Source organism: Danio aesculapii, chromosome 3 (assembly GCF_903798145.1).
Source record: "Danio aesculapii chromosome 3, fDanAes4.1, whole genome shotgun sequence".
Lineage (NCBI taxonomy): Eukaryota > Metazoa > Chordata > Actinopteri > Cypriniformes > Danionidae > Danio > Danio aesculapii.
The window spans coordinates 61,502,397-61,516,305 of NC_079437.1; the positions used below are offsets into that span (position 1 = coordinate 61,502,397).

Sequence of the window (13,909 nt, forward strand, 5' to 3'; positions counted from 1 at the left end):
TTTCTGTTTCATCTCCAGCAAAAATAGTCCCATTTTATTCCAGCGCTTTGTGCAAGGGGTGATTTAAAACCCCCTGACACACACACACACACACACACACACACACACATATATTTCAATAAAACATTATTTTAAAAAGCATAACACACATTCCCCATCAAGTTAATCTCCCGGTTAATCTCATAACGCCGTGTCAAATCATTTCAAACACACCTCTCGAAATCTGACATTCATAAAGTGAATGAAATCAAATGAGGTGAAGCGTCTCATCCCGTCCCGTGAGGATTTCTAAAAGCTCAGTCCATGGCAGCTTTGCTACTTTAAGTTTTCAGGACGTCCGCTCATGTATAACCACAATACCGGAGGTTTTAAAATGAGAACAAATCTGAGAATCACAGACATAAATGAAGTCTCTCATAGTTTTTTCCTTTCATTTTGTGCATTTTCATTTTCTTTTCTCTTGGGCGGTTTGAAGGGCATCGGACTATTCACGACATGACAAAAGCGAGAACAGCAAAAACAAATAAATCAATAAAAATCTTTTACAGCAGATCTTAAAATACCCACGAGCTCGTGAAGCTTGTGAAGGATGCGGCACAGAGACAAGCATATATAACATCAAAAAGTAAAGTTTGGCGTCAGACGGAGTCACTCTGACTTCATTCCTTTACTTCACGAATGAATCGCAGTCGTTTTAGTTACCACTCAGGCTGAAGTCTGCAAACTAACGTTAGAAGATCAAAATAATCCATTGTGTGTGTGTGTGTGTGTGTGTGAGGGAGAGAAATCATGTAAACGTGTTTCTTTTGGTTTTCCCGGATCAAACACCAGGACGTGGGTTACCTCAAATAAAGCGTGCTCTTCAAAACGTGTCTTTTAGGAATCAAAGAGCCGGTCTTCGCAAATCTCCAGCGCTGCTTTTGTGGCGCCGCCGAACACCTCGACGTTGGCATCGACCCACGGCACCACGTTGCCAGGCATGTAGGCGGAGCAGTTGGCCATAGCGGAGATGTCTACGGGACGCAGGACTCGGTCCCACATGTTGAAGTGGCTTAACTCTCCTACGAAAGCTTGAGTGGCATCAAATCTGCCGCCTACGATGTCCTGTGGAGAAACAACAGCACACGTCACTGAAATAATGTTGCTTTGATTATTATGGCAGAGCAAGTACAGAGACCTGCTACTGCCAGTTTATACACAGACATGCCGTCTGAGAATATAACACGCTGCTGCTGCAAACATAATATACATGTAACCCCTGTAGCAGACCTAAACACAGGTGGAGCTGGGGTGGAGGAAGGTCTCTGAAAACGCGACGCAGCTTAACAGCGTAAAATGACGCTGATCATTTAAACTGATGAAGAGCCAGCTCATTGGCTGGAGGTCAATCTCCTGCGCCCTGTAGTTAAAGACGCAGTAGCAGATTAGATGATCTATCAGCCTCGCACACATATCATGGCAGAAATTACACTTGTAGGTAAAACCGAATAATCAATCACTCATCAAACATCACACTTATCGGTCGATTCCTTCATTAGTGGAAATATGTAGCGTTGCACATTTTGCCTGTCTGTGTTTTGTAAATCTGTGATCCAGACCTCAGCGAACTGTTCCTTGCAAACTGAAAGAAACCCACAGGAGACTCAAATCCCCTTCATGGAAATAAAGCTGAAGGAAGATAAACTACAAGCTGCTGAATAATAACACATTCGGTACAATGATACAGACATTTGAAGGAAACTCTCAGTCTTTATTAATATCAATTTGAAGCCAACTCTTTCACCGACTGATCCTGCACTCTAAAAAATACCCCAAAACATCACTCTAGAATCGAACGCTACTAGAAAAGCTATTGGATTTGACCGAATTTGGAACGATTATGATTTTTAATCTGTAAATCTAACATTCAGGGTGCATAAAGCAAGTTCAGAGCCTTTTCTGACTGTTTTTGTGATGCTATTGACATGAATATGTGTTTAAAATAATGATACAGACATTTGAAGGAAACTCTCAGTCTTTATTAATATCCTTTAAAGCCAAATCTTTGACTGATCCTGCACTCAAAATAAAAAACAAAAATCACTCCAAAAACCAAACACTATTGGATAAGCCATTGGATTTGACCTAATTTGGGACGATTGTGATTATTAATCTCTAACCTCACCATTCAGGCATATAAATATAGTCATGAATGAGAGCAATAAGGAAGTACAGAGTCTTTTCTGACTGTTTTTGTGATGCTATTAACATAAACATGTGTTAGAAATCATGATACAGACATTTGGAGGAAACTCTCAGTCTTTATTAATATCCTTTAAAAGCCAATTCCTTCACTGACTGATCCTCCACTCTAAAAAAACCCAAATATCACTCTAAAACCGAACGCTACTGGAAAAGCAATTGGATTTGACCTAATTTGGGACTATTATGATTTTTAATCTGTAACCCTAGCATTCAAGGTTATGAATACAGTCATGAATGAGAGAATAAAGCAAGTTCAGAGCCTTTTCTGACTGTTCTTGTGATGCTATTATAATGAATATGTGTTTAAAATAATGATACAGACATTTAAAGGAAACTCAGTCTTTATTAATATCCTTTTAAAGCCAGTTTCTTCACTGACTAACCCTGCACTCTAAAAAAACCCAAATATCACTCTAAAACCAAACGCTGGGTTGAAACTATTAGAAAAGCAATTGGATTTGACCAAATTTGGGGCGATTATGATTGTTAATCTGTAACCCTAGCATTCAAGGAGTTGTGAATGAGAGCTTAAAGCAAGTTCAGAGTCTTTTCTGACTGTTTTTGTGATGCTATTAACATGAATATGTGTTTGAATTAATGATACAGACATTTGAAGGAAACTCTCAGTCTTTATTAATATCCTTTAAAAGCCAATTCCTTCACTGACTGATCCTGCACTGTAAAAAAACCCCAAATACATCACTCTAAAACCGAACGCTACTGGGAAAACAATTGGATTTGACCTAATTTGGGACTATTATGATTTTTAATCTGTAACCCTAGCATTCAGGGTTATGAATACAGTCATGAATGAGAGCATAAAGCAAGTTCAGAGCCTTTTCTGACTGTTTTTGTGATGCTATTAACATGAATATGTGTTTGAAATATAAGGAAATAAGAAAACTAAGCAAGGTTTAAACTGCCTGCAGTGTGAAAGATCTTTTTTTAAAACTGGAGGATTTATTTAATATTTTCTTGAGTGGTGAACGACGACTGACAATAACAAAAAGCTGAATTCCATTTGCAAGGAGAGATTAAAACTGCTTTTAATGCATCGAGTAAATCCTGTCAATTTGCTTTAATGCATAGTCTGTTCCTGTTGTTTTGGTGTATATGTGCCTGAAGCTTTGGCAATAGTGTGACTATTTTCATTAGCGCAGAGAAAAAAATATATTCAAAATAGCTGCTTTTTTTTATTAGAGTGTGTAGTTTAACTGGTGGAGAACGAGAGCGGCTTGCCAAGGACGCGAGTTCAATCCTTAGGGATCTGATTAAAATGCATACCTTGTATGCGCTGCCAAAAGCAGTAAAAGAATAACTACTGAGTTTGATTAGTTTTGTGATGTTGTGTGGTGTTAGTTTGCTGAATTCGCTCTGTTGATTATCATACCCGAGTTTACTGAACTAAAACTAAACTGAAATTTATAGTAAAATAATAATTACAGAACAAAATAATTGAAAAAATGCTAAACAATAATAACATTGCAAATAATATTCCTCCGAATAAGATCTGCAGGGTGTTTTATTTACTCAGAAAATATTCAAACTTGCAACGTTTTGGTCAAAGAATTGTGTAAATCTTGTCCCCATTTTACCAGACACTTGTATTCATCTTTAAGTGCAATTTTAGGTTGGTTTAAACAGGTTAATTAGGCGATCATTGGACAACAGTGGTTTGTTCTGTAGCCACTGTTCATCGAATTTTAATAATATTGACCTTAGCATTACAAAAAAAAACCTTTATTTCAGCCAAACTAAAAGAAATAAGATATAATAGGAAATACCATGGAAATCGAAATGTCCTTGCTCATTAAACAACACTTTGGAAACTATTGAAAAATAATTAGGACTCCACAGTTTGGCTAATAATTTTGTCTTTAACTGTTTATTCTCGAAGTGAAAATAAAATCAAAACAGGCCCGGCTGGCACACACCATCATAACACTTTAATATTAGGTTAGATTTAGGTCGTGATGTCGGGTGAACAAAATTCAGTGTCTAGCCAGCGTCTAAGGACAAGGTTATTTTGATGTCTGATAATGAGGTCAAATGATGTTGATATTTGATTGATTTTAGGTTGTGTTGGAAAGTGACCAACGTCCAACCTCGAGCCAACATCTTAAACCAACGTCATATTGATGTCAAATACTGACATTTATTCATCAGGTATGGCAACCATTTGTCTGAAATGGGTCATATGGGTAACATCCACACAATGTCAAGCTGCAACATCATTAGACGTTGATATTTGGTTGTTTTTAGGATGCGTTAAAAAATGACCAACATCCAACGTCAATCCAGTTTTCATTTCCACACAACGTTGGCGTACAACGGCAATCTGATGCCATGTTGACATCCTGTGCACCAACCTGATTTCACCAAGTAGGACATGTTCCTGAATTAGCGTCTATGTTGATCCTGGAACAACATTCCAATCAGCCAATCAGAATTAAGGGATACACCTCCTGTTTAAGTTTTGTGGTTAGGTGTACATGATTGTTATCCTACTATTATTTGGAAATAATTTACAATTATGGTTGGGTTTAGGGGTAGGGAATACATTTTCGAACTAAAATTATGTTCCAAGATCGACACGGATGTAAATCCAGGATCGCATCGTACTTGGCAAAATCATGACGTGCCATCCTGTGCCTGCTGGAGGACCATCGAAATCAAGCAAAACCTCTTGTTAATTAACCTGAAGCTTCTTCAAATCAATCAAGATGATGCAAAGCCTTACATAAATAAAGGTGGCATGACCTGACCCAGACAAGAGCTATTATTCTACCACGTTGTGTTATTTAGGTCACAGATTGTGCAGGTGAATGCACTCTATTGTTAAACTGTACAGCGTGGGTGAATCAGTGGAGTTTAACACCACAATCTGTTAGAGAATGTGCATCTTTTAAGTCATTTCAGTTTAATTTGAAGAAATGGCTTCTTAATAATCAACATCGTGGACACTAGGCTTTTTGATATTGTTGTAGTTGTTTATTTGAGTGTTGTTTTTAGTTAGAATATGTATTTTTATTGCTATAGGACTTTAACAGCTGGCTACACACAATCGTTTTGTGTTGGGACAACCGGAAGAACTTAAGTTAACATATTAGTTTTTACAAATTTAAGTGGATTGAACATAAAACAATGAAGTTTTCAGGGGTGGCCACAGTGGAATGAACCGCCAACTATTCCAGCAGCAGATGCCCTTCCAGCAGCAACCCAGTACTGGGAAACACCCATACACTCTCATTCATACACATGCTCACACACTACACCCAATTTAGTTAATCAATTCCCCTATAGCGCCTGTGTTTGGACTGTGGGGGAAACCGGAGCACCCGGAGGAAACCCATGCCAACACGGGGAGAACATGCAAACTCCATATAGAAATGCCAACTGACCCACCCGGGACTCGAACCAGCGACTTTCTTGCTGTGAGGCCACAGTGCTAACCATTGAGCCACCCTTCTTTTTTTAGTATGAGTTTAAACTTAGTAAATGTATGCTTCTTTGTCGATGGTGTGTGCAGAGCTCAATTTTACATTCAGCTGTGATTTTGCTGAACGCCTGACTCCCACAGTGAGTCTGTGAGCTGTTGAGAGGTGACGTCTTCTCATCATCGCGTGTGAAGGCTTATTATTATCTGTGCACTTTGCCTTCCTCTTGAGGGATCAGCTATTTTACGTCTCGTGCGCTCACCTGCTCTTGGCCCAGGATAATGACTCCTCCAGGTTTAATTGGGTGCCAGGGGGCCAGGTTTTCTCCGGTGCCCAGCCGCTCTCCGTCCTGATAAGCCTCCCAGAAGCCGTCTCTGGTGGTCCAGGTGATGCAGATGTGATGCCAGCGGCCGTCACTCACCGAGAGAGGAAGCTGAGCCACCTGTGACACGCGAAAGGAAAGCGTTGGGGGTTATGACTGGGTTAAGAGCTATTCCAGCGTTGTAGATGTGACATTTGCAGTAAAAATTCACAGAGGAGATATATGTTAAGATTATACTGAAGCATCTGTTTATATATTACAAAACTACTAACCACAGAGTTATGGGATCAGGAAAACACCAATCTGTGAACATATTTTATATTTTAAATGAGGAAAATAAACAGTATATACAGTATATACAGCATACTTTGTAGAAATTCTGTGAATTAAACTGCACAACCTAAAAGAAGCGATGCTAACTAAAAGGATAAGAGTTGCTCTCTATTGAACAAACATGACTGATTTGATTTGATTTGCCTTTTTTTGCATTTATGAGGGAAAAGCTTGGTTATGGATGTGACAGATGTGAAATTGGCACTAGTGTGACTTTATTAAATCAAGTATAATAGTTTGAAAACATTGTCAGAGACATTTCTGAGTATTTTTACAGTACTGTCAATTACAAGCATCAGCAAACAATGTAAAGGGTTTACTATTGTGGTAAAAACTGTATTTTTTGCACGGGAAGGTTGACATTTGCATGAAAAAGCGGATTTTTCAATAGCCTTTTTTCAACCTTCAAGATTTCAGGCTGTTTTCTCAGAAAGTTTGCTGCTGTGAACACATCTTTAGGAGTATGAGCTCTTTAAGTAAAGAGAGTAAAGAGCTGCAATGAAATCCAGCAATTTCTAAGGAAATCCGCACATCTGAAAGCCTCAAATAAGCAGTGTTGGGGAATAATGCGTTACTAGTACTTTCACTACTAGTACTTTCGTTACTAACGCGTTACTAGCACATTCCCGAACTCTCGCATTCAATCCGCCCAGTTGGTGGAATGAACTCCCTAACTACATCAGAACAGCAGAGTCACTTGCTGTCTTCAAGAAACGACTAAAAACTCAACTGTTTAGTCTCCACTTTCCTTCCTAATCTGTAACTGCCTCTCTGGCTATACCACTAACTGTACTCTCTCTCTCTCTCTCTCTCTAAAAAACAACAACATTACTAATGCTTTGCTTCTTAGACTTTACACACCTGAAACTTGACTACAGCACTTGTTCACTGCTGCTCTTATAGTTGTGTAAATTGCTTCCTTGTCCTCATTTGTAAGTCGCTTAGGATAAAAGCGTCTGCTAAATGACTAAATGTAAATGTAAATGTAGTAACGGCATTATTTTTGACAGTAACTAATACTGTAATGCATTACTTTTTAAATATATTATCTCCATTATTGTTACAATATGATGCGTTTGTCTGTTACTTGGTAAGTTCATTAATTTTGGCTGCAGTCTAGCCCACATCTTCCTGTTTACATTGTGGGATTGGTGGATGCCAACCTACCACCTTAAAGAAGACGTGTCGTGTACGACGCGCCAGACTAAAGTCAAGCGAAAGCAGAGACCGAATGCACACAAGGTACACCAAGTGTACACACGAGAGAGACTATTAATGTTAGTATTATTAATTACTAGTACTAATACTGCTATGTTTGTTGTTTCAAATAAATAAGCACACATTTGTTATCTGTATAACAAAATTGATTAGTTTAGGAGACACCGTGACACAGTTCTGTTATATTTCAGAACTCGTTATTTAAAGCTACAGTGTTGTATTTCTTTATTGTTGTACATATGTTTATATCTGTTTGTACCAGCAGATTTGGCTCATTCACAGCTAAACACAGCTTACTTTTCAACCCAGGCTCATTCTGAAAACGTAGTCCCGTGGACGATTCTGGAGACCGCGAAATACATAGCCGGAGGTACGTACGGGCGGCATTTAATTTATTAAGCGAACGCTGCGGGGCAGTGTGACGCCGTTCCTTTCTGCGCTTGCCGGCCCACCGCTCACCTCCGTGTGCAACCAGTTTGTCCGATTAGCTCTTCATGTATGTCAGCAGACTCGAGGCGCAGAGAGGGGCTGACCACCGAGTCCAGGGAAGAGCGGTTCCAAAAATCAGGTAAAAAAACAAAAACAAAATCCAGAAAATAAAGCGAACAAGTTCATCACAGGGTGAGAATGTGGTCAAAATCTGAAAACGTGGTAAAAATCAGACGAGGGCTTTTCTTTTTCTGGACGGCTTTTGTGAATCGTCGTTGGTTGGGTTTAGGGAAGGAGGAGGGTGGGTCAGCCGATTGGCCGGTCGCACGGTCAATCATTCTGTCATCCAGGCAGACAGGCGGAGGGTCAGTTGACAGTGGCCTCTGGCGGGTTTACACAAGAATGGCGCGGGCGCGAACGGCACTCACTTGAGATGTTCGAGATGCGAAAAAGCATGCACAGCGGCCTCTCGCGGATTCGTGAAAACAAAAACTACAAAAATACGTACCTCCCGGGACGTATTTCGCGGTCTCCAGAAACGTCCATGGGACTACGTTCTCAGAATGAGTCTGGGTTGTTACTTTCCATAAATTGCTGACGTAACACATTTATTTTGTGGTTAGTTTAAAAATTGCTCATCGATTTCATATTTGAGCAGCTGTTGTGTTCTTGTTTTGTTTAAAATGTATATAATGTATGGTTGTCTATAATAGCAGTTTTTGGTGCTGATGTAACGGAGGCCAACTAGTAAGTGCTGTGCAGGTAAACCTCACTCCTCTGACCTCTAAAGGTGCTCTGGCGACAGACGCTAGAGGCCATGGTCTTTAGCCTCCTTGGTAGAGCACCCAACTCCCATGCGGAAAGTCGCCAGTTCGATACCAGCTCGGAGCGGGTTGGGTAGCGTAGGACTGGCGAGATTACACTAAGTTTCACCAGATTGATTCTGAATGAATTCAGATTACTTTCATTTATTGATCTCATAAAGGGTTTGTGTTTGTTGTATATTGTTCATGGTTTCCGCTACATTCATTCTGCCATAGCGGGGCGCCACACAAACATTCATCCTGCCATGGCTACATTACAGCTTCTCATTCAAAACATTCAGTCATTGTTGTTGTTGTTTTAAATAGCAGGTTATAATCGCACCAAAATGCATTAATAGGTAAGTGAATTAAAACAGCGCACACTTTTTTGTCACCGTAGTAGTGCTGTGCGTTATTTGTTTAACCCTTTACCCTTTGTTTAACCCCAGTGCTGACTGACTGACTGACAGGTACGTGATGCGTGAGGCCAGCAAACATGACGTATCTTTCAGTTAAGATAAACACAGTTTCCATAATTATACTTGATTTATAAATAAAGATCTGTGGTTCTGCATACAATGACTTGATCTTGCAGGAGATTATAGCCGTTTCACTTTACTTCAGGACTCATTAATGCTGCTCTGTAGGTCTATTAGAGACATTCATAAATATTCCTAGCAAATCTAATAAATGTTCACACTTCAGCAGCGTTTATTAGAGAGCGCACAAGAAGATCAGCGCTTCACCAGCGTATATTTGAGTGCACGCAAGAAGTTTTGTGCACGAGCAGAGGAAATCGGCGCACAAGCAATAAGATTCGCATGCACGTATTACATAAATGCGATCTCGACTTGTAATACTGCGCTCACCACATTTCTCCATTTGTTATTGAAGTAACGCCAGGGCCGGTGCGTCCATAGAGGTGACCTAGGCGGCCGCCTAGGACGGCAGAATAGAGAGGGGACATCTCCCTCACCATCCGCTCCCCACCCCACTCCCCGTCCTCACTTGGCTAACGGGTCACTTTCGTTTTCACGTTCAGGTTGAGGGCGGCGTGCCACCACAGCTGGAAAAAATCCTAGAGGAAACACTATTGTTGCTATTTTCAGTCTCAAGCTGTGAAAGAACATATTTAAGGGTTAAATGCAAACTTTTAAGACGCTGAAGCAACTTTAGTTTTTGCTTGTTTGTTTCTGAATATATTATTTATCACCTTGTGTTATTCCTTTATCTGTGTGCTACTGGTCTGACTTAAAGAAATTAGTGTTTAAAAATGACTCTTTGTTTAAGTCTGTCTTGTGTTTTAATTGCGAGAATGCAAATTAAACCGTGAAGCTGATCAACAGTGTATTTTCCATGGATCACTGCAGTGACGTTATGAGGGCATTAATGGGAGCATTAAGAATGTTCTGAGGTAAGTAACTTTCAAGAGTAATGCATTACTTTTTGGTGTAAATAATTGATAAAGTAATCAAGTTTTTGGATGAAGTAACTAGTAACTGTAACTAGTTACTCTTTTTCAGTAACTAGCACAACACTGCATATAAGGATGAAGAAGGTTTTGCTCATCTTTGCGTTCATTCATTCATTCATTCATTTTCCTTCGGCTTAGTCTCTATTTCAGGGGTCGCCACAGCAGAATGAACCACCAACTATTCCAGCATATGTTTTACACAGGGGATGCCCTTCCAGCCACATCCCAGTACTGGGATACACCCATACACACACACACACACACACACACACACACTCATACACTACAGCCAATTTAGTTTATCCAATTCCCCTATAGCGCATGTGTTTGGGAAACCGGAGCACCTGGAGGTTTTCGCCAACTGAAAAAGCTGGGACTCGAACCAGTGAGCTTCTTGCTATGAGATGACAGTGCTAAACACTGAGCCACCATGAAGCCCTTCATCTTTAAGTTGGTCAAGTGAGTTCTCCATGCTGACCAACAGAAAGCTGCATGGTTTAAAAGCAAGATCTGAATAAAGATGACTTTATACCTGTTTTTGCTGTGAGATTTTACTCAAATATTGCTTATACCCTAAAAATAAACACAAATCTTCATGAGTTTCTTTCTTCTGTTGAACACAAATAGAGATATTTTGAATAATGTTGGAAAACGGTAACTATCCACATCCATTGTAGAAGAAAAACTACTATTTAAGTCAACATTTTTCAAAACATTGTCGTTTGTGTTCAACGGAAGAAAGAAATGCCAACGGGTTTGGAACAAGTGGAAGGAAAGTAATTGAGAAAATGTTCATGATGGGATGTAGAGATGCAGGATAGAGAGTGTCTCCATGAATCATCATAACATAAACTCTCCTCTATAAAGTGTTATCTGACGCTTAAAATATTTAATCCCCAAGTCAGACACACATTGAGTTTGACAGCTACTGCATCTTGAGCCCAGGCCAGCATAATAATGTGACCGCACCTTTAACCATCAAATTGAATACTGAGGTGAGGGATTTATCAAAACTGATAAGCATTAAGCTCCAATTATACTTCGCTTTTTGTGCGTACACAAGCATATACATAAACAAATGCACAGCCTTTTGAAATATACTTCATTTGGTAGTGTGTGTGTGTGTGTGTGTGTGTGTGTGTTTAATGAATCTTCTGCAGATTTAAAAGATTCACCAAAATGTCTTTGTACTTGTTTAAATCAGAGCTGAAGACACATGGGTGCCGACAGTCTTTGCTGTCTTCAGTAGTTTGTTGTATTTGTTCTGTCTTATCAGTTTCTTTCCCAACTATGAAACAATGGACTTGTTCAGCTTTAAAGGTGCTGTATGTACGTTTTTAAATCTTCTAAACCATAAAAATACCATAAAAAAATGCAGATATTCAGAATCATGCTAAGTGAGCTTTGTTTATCTGAAAAACAGTGCTGAAGTCAGATATTCTGCTTTGAAAATGTGCATTACGTGCCGAAAAGTCTGTCTTTGTTTTAGTTCTTTTAACTTGCTCAATGCCACTTTAGTCAATTATATTTCAGCACCCCGGGTTGCCAGATGGTGGAAAACAGCATATTTCATTCATTCAGTCAGAAAGACTCTCAAAGAATGCATCTGTGACTGAAATGCAACCTCTGGTGGACAGTAGCAGACTCCGAAATGAGATGCGAATTCAGAGTTCCACATGAGTTGGTCAATAATTAGCAAATAATATAAATATTACGAACGTAAACATTAGGTGAGCAGGTTACATTGTAACCGCGTGTCCTAACAACACGCTTCGTGACAAGACTTGCAGTGATGAGCAGTTTGCACCAGACGAAACACAACAGAAATGTAAATACAGCCATTCAGACGCACAGAATATGCACTCACTCACGAAATGGTAAGGTTAATAATCTAAATAATACATAATAAAACCTCTTTAACATCATTAAATGTAGATGCTGAATCACTGATATGTATTGGTTTGCACTGAATCACAGCTCTAAAGTTCAATTTCAAATGGTTTATTTTATTTTCAAGATCTGAGGTGAACTATCTGAAGTAGTATGACAACAAATGTCATGTTTGATGGCATTCAAACTCACATTGTTAGCATTTAACACATAAAGCACAAGGTTTTCTGTTGTTCAGCTGTGAGAAATAGATCAAATTTCCAATATATCAATTCAAGGTGTTGGTTAGAACAAAAACTCCTTTTAATATTTGGAGAATATTCCCTCTATCGTGTGCCGTTGCTTTTATATAGAACATGATTTAAATAAGCCTTTAGGCTCGATAGTCAGACTCCTGTTGGTCAATCTGGCAACCTGCGCTTGCTTTTGTTTTGATCCAGGAATGTAATACCGAGTTCAAACACTGGGTGTCAAACTTACATACTGCACCTTTAAGTAAAAAAAGCTGTGAGTCCACTTCAAATACAGAATATCGTCATTCACAAACCAATGGAGCATGTGCAGTACATAATGATGAAATTCACATTACATGCTGTACAGGGACCCTTGCATTTGAGTTAAAACTAAATATTCCCATTCTCCTAAACATCTAAATAAGTTATTATAACTCAATTGGAGGGATGGGTATTGTTAAGGTTTTAAAGGTATTACTACTTTTAAATTATTACCTTAAACTTTAAAAATAGTCATTTTGACACGTTCTGAATAACGTGCTGGATTGGCATTTGTTAAAGTGAAAGTGTCGAAATTATTTAAAATTTGCTTTAAAATTTCCAGCGACAAGCAATTGGTCTGTCCACCCCAGATGCAACATTTAAACACCGCAACCATTCAGAAGCACAGAATAATGCACTGTACTCCCACTATACTATGGTAAGGTTTACAATTTTATTAATACATATTAAAGCTCTTTGTTGAAAGTGTATCCTAAATGACTGATATTTGTAGGTTTGCACCGGGTCACAGATCTAATGTTCAGTTTTAAACTATATGTCAGCTAGATCTAGTTCTGAGGTGAACTATCTGCTGCTTTTTTCAGTATGAGAATACATGTCAAGTAAAATGATGTTTAAACTCGCATTGGGAGCATTTAACACTGATAAAAGCAACCCAGGCTCATTCCGAGAATGTAGTCCCGGGGACGTTTCTGGAGACCGCGAAATACGTCCCGGGAGGTACGTATTTGTGCAGTTTTTGTTTTCGCGAGTCCGCGAGAGGCCGCTGTGCGCGCTTTTTCCCGCGCCGTTCTCGCGTAAACCCGCTAGAGGCCGCTGTCGAACGACCTTCCGCCCGTCTGCCTGTCTTCATGACGGAATGATTGACCATGCGACCGGCCAATCGGCTGACCCACCCTCCTATGTCCCCAAACCCAACCAACAACGATTCACAAAAGCCGTCCAGAAAAAGAAAAGCCCTCGTCTGATTTTTACCACGTTTTCGGATTTTGACCACATTCTCACCCTGTGACGAACTTGTTCGCTTCATTTTTTGGATTTTGTTTTTGTTTTCTTACCTGATTCCTGGAACCGCTCTTCCCCGGACTCGAACCCGGTCGTCGTCGTGGTCAGCCCCTCTCTGCGCCTCGAGTACACAAAGAGCTAACCGGACAAACTGGTTGCAGCGGGAAAGCCCTCCACACGGAGGCGAGCGGCCGGCGAGCGCCGAAGGGAACGGCGTCACACCGCCCCGCAGCGTTCGC

General features: G+C 39.8%; 1 protein-coding gene across 1 annotated transcript in view; it reads right to left on the reverse strand.

Annotated features, from left to right (window-relative positions):
* Positions 1-601: 601 nt before the first annotated feature.
* nptx2a (neuronal pentraxin 2a) overlaps positions 602-13,909 on the reverse strand; it is a 34,687-nt gene continuing 21,379 nt past the window's right edge. The window contains exons 4-5 of the mRNA XM_056452526.1: positions 5,944-6,123; positions 602-1,104 (exon numbers count right to left, since the gene is read on the reverse strand). Coding sequence (XP_056308501.1) covers positions 877-1,104; positions 5,944-6,123 — 408 coding nt within the window. The 3' untranslated portion in view covers positions 602-876. The remainder of the gene's footprint in view (positions 1,105-5,943; positions 6,124-13,909) is intronic.